At 35.6% G+C, this 6,592-nt stretch overlaps 1 protein-coding gene across 6 annotated transcripts in view; it reads left to right on the forward strand.

Moving 5' to 3' along the window:
* The window catches only part of LOC130682931 (ATP-dependent zinc metalloprotease YME1L1), a 47,593-nt gene that overhangs the window by 30,461 nt on the left and 10,540 nt on the right, over positions 1–6,592 (forward strand). For 5 of the 6 annotated variants that reach the window (XM_057498327.1, XM_057498324.1, XM_057498323.1 and 2 more), the window contains 9 exons: positions 16–168; positions 720–852; positions 1,639–1,701; positions 2,563–2,675; positions 3,547–3,702; positions 4,233–4,384; positions 5,035–5,161; positions 5,255–5,328; positions 5,988–6,074. In XM_057498327.1, coding sequence (XP_057354310.1) covers positions 16–168; positions 720–852; positions 1,639–1,701; positions 2,563–2,675; positions 3,547–3,702; positions 4,233–4,384; positions 5,035–5,161; positions 5,255–5,328; positions 5,988–6,074 — 1,058 coding nt within the window. The remainder of the gene's footprint in view (positions 1–15; positions 169–719; positions 853–1,638; positions 1,702–2,562; positions 2,676–3,546; positions 3,703–4,232; positions 4,385–5,034; positions 5,162–5,254; positions 5,329–5,987; positions 6,075–6,592) is intronic. The other variant, XR_008996389.1, reaches the window with a different exon arrangement.

A 6,592-nucleotide genomic window follows, 5' to 3' on the forward strand; every position in this document is an offset into this window, starting at 1 on the left:
TGTTTTTTCTTTTAGGAATTCTTTTAGTTGGACCACCAGGGACAGGAAAGACACTTCTTGCCCGAGCCGTGGCAGGAGAAGCTGATGTCCCCTTTTATTATGCTTCTGGATCAGAATTTGATGAGATGTTCGTGGGTGTGGGAGCCAGCCGTATAAGAAATCTTTTTAGTACGTTTGAATGTATCTTTCATAGTGATACTGAGTTTCTTAAGTGGAGGGAAAGAGGGCTCTTCCCTTGTCTTTGCTACTTGATTGTCATCGGTAGTCAGCTGAGCTGAAATAGCCATTACACGGCTCAGGTTCCAGGTAATTTACTTGTGAGCTAATACAGAAGTGTACTTGTATTCCCAAATAGAAGAGTTAGTGGAAATGGTGGATGAAGTCAGGGGCTGCTGAAAAGCTGGGGTTTTGTTTCATTTTTTTCATCAATTCTATAATACGTAATGAAAGAGTAATCAGCCTCCAATCTAATTGACTGCATATGGCTTTTACAGCTAGGAAGACAAATGCTCAGTTGTCTTTCTTAGGTATCATTCTGTATTCTCTAGGGTTTTTCCTTCTGAGGCTATTGTCCTTCAGTCAGTTAAAAAAGATCTCCTTTTATATCTTTCGTTGACTTTTTGACAATCTTACAGATTTTTAATATTTAATATTCATACGATTTTGTTCAAAAAGTGTTGATTTCTTTAAGGTTATTTGAGTCGTTTCTGTTTTCCTAGGGGAAGCAAAAGCAAATGCTCCTTGTGTTATATTTATTGATGAATTAGATTCTGTTGGTGGGAAGCGAATTGAATCTCCAATGCATCCATATTCAAGGCAGACTATAAATCAACTTCTTGCTGAGATGGATGGGTAATTGAATCTTCCTCTGTGCTTGGAATATGGGGACATATATGGTAACATTCAAGAGATAGGAAAAATGTTATGTTTATAAGCAACAGAGTAGTCCCTTGTGCAGTTAAGTCAAGATAAGCTATTTCCAGTATAGTACTGTTTACATTACTAAGAGAGCAGCTGTTGTATCAGCCAACTACTCTTAAGTGGTGATATGTACACCTTTTTTTTGTTTATTGTATTATGACAGGAAAGCAATAATTCCAGCTGGGAATAGTAGCCTGGGGGATTGTAAGGGAGAGTACACTGGCTCTTGCACAATTTGTGACCAGCTTTGAAGGTTACAGTAGATTAAAAGCTTGTGCTGATTTTCATAATAAAAAATCCAAGAGAGGGGTTACTGTGAAAGAAGCAAAAAAACTCTTGAAGTCAGGTAAAACATTCTAGAACCAAATAGGTAAGTCTAGGAGCAAATAATTCAAATGGGCAAACTTGAACATAATATTTCAAAACTTAGTGCCCAAGCTTTTTGTGACAGGTCTGCTCTTCCTAAGGAGAACAAATTGTGAAGGTGCATTATCACAGATGATGTGGTGATTTATTATTAGCAGTTTTCTTAAAGTGCACTGGCCTACCATTTGTTCCTTTTAAAAAAGCAAGAGAAATTCTTTTTGGGGCATAAAAAAAGATCAGTCCCTGTTCGCTGTTAAGGTTTAATAATAAGGTTAATGATAAATGTGTAGAGCATTTCTATATGTGCTTTTTTAATTTGCAGTGTAAGTGTCCTTTTTTTCTTTTTAATAGTTTTAAACCCAATGAAGGAGTTATCATCATAGGAGCCACAAACTTCCCAGAGGCATTAGATAAGTAAGTATCAGATGATTTTTGTGGGCAAGTACTGATACATGCTAGAACATGGATTAACTGTGAAAACATTGTGCTCAGAGACAGAAGCCCATCACAAAATAGCACGTTTTACATGATTCTATTTATATGAAACATCCAGAGTAAGCAAATCCATAGTAACAGAAGGTAGATTAGTGGTTGCTGAAAGCTGTGGAGAAGGGAGAGGAGCTGCTAGTAGATGAGGTTGGATTTTGGGTGGGTGGGTTTGTGTGTGTATGTTTGAGAAAAAATACTTAGATTGTGGTGATGATTACACAGCTCTGAATATATTAAAAACCACTGGATTGTCCACCTTAAACTCTGTGATATTTTAATAATATTCCAGTAAAGCTGGTAAAAGAATTTTCTGAAACAAAAGTTTTTTAGGTGGGGAACAATTTTTTAAATTTACTGCACTTTTACATTTTTGTTGGTTTATTTATTCATACTTTTAATTTGATCTGATAGTTTGTTATTGCCTAAAACTCTAGTTTACCCTTCTAAGCTTAAAGCAGTTAAGATGGGTGTATAGTTCTCATAAGGCTGCTATAGGATTTTTTGTTCCTGACTGACTGACTTGGTGTCTTTGTTTCTGAGGGTTGTGTGCAATCTAGATGCACACATATATCTCCATGAACCTCTGTTCTGCCTTACGGTTATTGAAACTGTTAATTTCAGCCAAGTTTTATAAGGAGCAAGCTGAACATTATGTTCAATAGTCTGCCTAATCTCTGGTTGCCATTGTCTTCCATCCATCATCTCTTGAGAGTCAGTCCTGTTTAACTTGACCTTCAGCACAGTCAGCCCATTCATTTATGTTTCCTCTTTTTATTCTCTTTTTAGCGCCTTAATACGTCCTGGCCGTTTTGACATGCAAGTTACAGTTCCAAGACCAGATGTAAAAGGTCGAACAGAAATTTTGAAATGGTATCTCAATAAAATAAAGTTTGATAAGTGTAAGTCTGATTTCATAACACAAACATTGTCTCTGTAAAATGGTAACCTATCAATCCACCGTGTTTGTGGTCCCTGTTTGATAACTGTCTTAAAAGACCAGTTTTATATGTCTTTTTTCTCTCCATTTATATGTCCCTTTAAAAAAGTCCATTTCTTAATTATTGTATATCCAGGAGATTGTGTAATTTCAAATCCTGAGTCAACAAAGTTTTACTCCGAGCATTCAGATAGATAATACTTGAAGATGAGTGTGTAAGTGGTTTTTAAGATGAATATAAAATGTAAAGTAATAGAAAAAGTACCTACATGTTTATGAGCAAGGTACCTCGTGGTAAAATTATAGTCACTTTAGAGCCAGAAAAGGGGAAAGCAAAGTTTAAAATAAACACATGGAAATATTGTGGATCCACTTGAATAAAAACAGTTTTCAAGCTGTAATATTTTCAAAGATAGTTGAGTCAGTTCATAAAAGTAAATGTTTCCTCTGATAAGAGCAGCTTTTATGTACAAAGTATTTCAAGATGAAACTCAGAAAAATTCTGTATATGGGTATAACTTTTTCCATTATTGTTAGGCTAGTAACAATATAGGTCAAATTGAAGGTTTATAAATCATGTTGGCAACTGTACATTTCTTTGTTTTTCACTGTTATTTAAATGTAAGAACTTTTTTGGTTTGTCCCAATGGCAATTTTAATAGCAATTTTGGCTTTTTTCCCTTAATAAAGTGAGTTACTCTAGTTTCACTAAGGTAAGTATTTTAAGTTATGGGTCTGATAGGTATTTTCTTTTTCTTTTGGTATGTGAATTCATTGTGAAAAGCTTTCTGTTAGCTGCTTGAGAATTTTAATATTATATTCTGTCTTCATAGCTGTTGATCCAGAAATCATAGCTCGAGGTACTGTTGGCTTTTCCGGAGCAGAGTTGGAGAATCTTGTGAACCAAGCTGCATTAAAGGCAGCTGTTGATGGAAAAGAAATGGTCACCATGAAGGAGCTAGAGTTTTCCAAAGATAAAATCCTAATGGGTAGGTTTTCTCTCTTCTTTCTGTCTTAACACAGTTCATGGTGTTGAAGAACAAATTCTTTTTTTTAATGAAACGATTATGAAAAAGGTACAGGGACAAGCAAAAATATATCTGAAAATAGTAGTACCACTTGGCCTCTTACAGAAAAAGTGTAGCTTACATGATTATACTCTTTGGGGACAGTTGCCTATGTGTTTCTCCTTGTTGGATACTGCTGATAAAAGAGTAATTTTATTAATTCTCACTATTTAATTTTAATTCTAAATCTTAAATTGACTTTAATAGGTTATGACATTCCTGTTAATAGTAAATCTATCTTCTGAAAATAGAATTCCACTCTCCCTCTTAATAAAAAGGATTAAGATGATCTTAAAATTTTGGCTTTCAGTTGACAGATTGTTGTGGTTTAAAATATTTATTAGTGATATTAAGTCATGTTACTCTAAAATGACTCCACAGCAAATGGCTTTTATTCATTTAAATATACGCTCCTAACGGAGAAATTTTACTTAATTAAATTTTATCCTTAGGGCCTGAACGTAGAAGCGTGGAAATCGATAACAAAAATAAAACCATCACAGCGTATCATGAATCTGGTCATGCTATCATTGCATATTACACTAAAGATGCCATGCCTATCAACAAAGCTACAATCACTCCGCGGGGGCCAACACTGGGACATGTAATGTCTTGTAATTTTTTCTTTTCTTTCAAAGAGCGCTCCCCAGAAGCTTATGTAGAAAATTGCTAATGAAAACATTTAAAAAAAGAAAATTCACCTACTTCCTAAGTTTGTTGATAGTTTCTTCTTTAACTTTCTGAACCAGCATGAAGTCAGAAATACTCGTGAAATTTAATCTAATAAAATGTTTTGTTAATATTTCAGGTACTATGCAACTACATTGTGAAATTTAATTCCAGAATGATAGTAAAGTGTAATTCTTAAATATGTAATTGCTCTTTTCCTCCCTACAAGAAGTTACATATCATAGTACTGACTCAATAGTTTTTCAAAAGTTTTTTTCCTTGAATACAGGTTTCATTCTCATGTTTCTAACTATAGACACTTTAAACATTTCTGTACAACTAGTGATTAAACAGTCCTATTGCAGCATTACCTGTCTGTTATTTATAAATTCACTTCTGCTTTATAAGGAAGTTTGTGTATTTTACATATTGCTGGTTCTGTCATCAGTCACCTGATGACCAACTCTACTAAATGAGCTTTTAGCGTCATGCTGTTAATGATGTAGCGTAATGAGAGCCAAATCGTCATTCTTGTTATTAATACAAGTGTTTCAAACTGTCTGAATTTTTTCTTTCAACTGCTAGGTGTCCCTGTTGCCTGAGAATGACAGATGGAATGAAACTAGGGCTCAGCTCCTTGCACAAATGGATGTCAGTATGGGAGGACGAGTGGCAGAGGAGCTTATATTTGGAACTGACCATATTACAACAGGTTGGCTATGAAGAGTGGCTTTAGTTCAAACTGTGTTTGCTGGCTTAAAGGTATTTTTAAACGTTGAGTTCTACATTTACTTTTAAATTTTAGGAGCTTCCAGTGATTTTGATAATGCAACTAAAATAGCAAAGTGGATGGTTACCAAATTTGGAATGAGTGAAAAGGTAAAAGCTGATTTTAATCCTCCTTCACGTACCAAATGATGTGGTGCCAAGTGTCTCTCTGTGAGAAAGGTTCCCATTAGAAATTGCTAACATTTACTTTCCCCCTCTTGTTCCAAATGGACTTGACTCAGCTTATTCTAAACTAAACATTATTTTCTGAGCACTAAAATGGTAGCATTCTATTTCTGTTCTAGCTGCTCAGACAGTAACAGGTTATTACCTCGTGAGGTAACCGAATGAAAAGACCAGTTCTTTAGCCTTTTCTAGTCAGACAATGTGAAAGACCTGCTTGCTGAGCTTGCCCACTTTGCCCTTTCCACCTGCTTCTCTTCCCCACATTATTCCTGTGGCTCCTTGAAGCAGCTGTAGCCCTGAATGGTGCATTTCTGGACTTGGAGTAGCTGCCAGAGCTCTCTCAGACGGTACTCAGAACCATACTTACGATTTCACGTTTTCTATCTTGGTCACACTTTTGTTTTGGTCTTTTCCTTTCAGAAGAATGATGAAATTTCTTTGCCCTCCAACGCATTCTTATATTGAATTTCCTCCTTGCGCCCCATGATATTTGTTTCCTTATTTATAAGATAGTGCTTCCTTTGTTACGTTTATTAGTGATTTTGGATTTTTCAGTTCAGCTTCTTTGTTCCCACCTGTTTTAGCTTGGAGTTATGACCTACAGTGATACAGGGAAACTGAGTCCAGAAACTCAATCTGCTATTGAACAAGAAATCAGAATCCTCCTAAGGGTAAGATTATATTTTTCTATGTTCATTTATCTGTTTAGTCATAATGTGCCTAAACTGTTGGACACTTACCAAATGATAATGGTTACCCACTGTCTTTTAGAAAGGTCACTGTATGTGGTAAAGGTAATAGGCACACCAGAGCAACCATGATTTAAATACATGGTTGAAGCTTCTGGTCATAGACTGGATGTTTATTGTATTCTGGCAGGAGGCTAACGGCTTATGTCTGATTATAAATACTCAGTTCTACTTCAGGTGCAAAACTGTAAGAGGTGTTAGAGTGGGGGATATTGATTATTGAGTCTTTATTGTTTTCCCACCCACACATAACATTTATTCAACAAATATGTCTTTTGTGCCTAGCAGTGTGCGTGTGAGAACAAGCAAAACAAAGGTCTTTGGACTGCAGCGTCCAGTCCAATGCAGATTAGGATAAAGAAAGTTGCAAGGGGGTAGATGCAGTGAGAGCACTTTTTAGGTACCATGTAAATCTAGACATGCTATAAATACTGCTGGGA

The sequence above is a fragment of the Manis pentadactyla genome, chromosome 3 (genome assembly GCF_030020395.1).
Source record: "Manis pentadactyla isolate mManPen7 chromosome 3, mManPen7.hap1, whole genome shotgun sequence".
Taxonomy (NCBI): Eukaryota; Metazoa; Chordata; class Mammalia; order Pholidota; family Manidae; genus Manis; species Manis pentadactyla.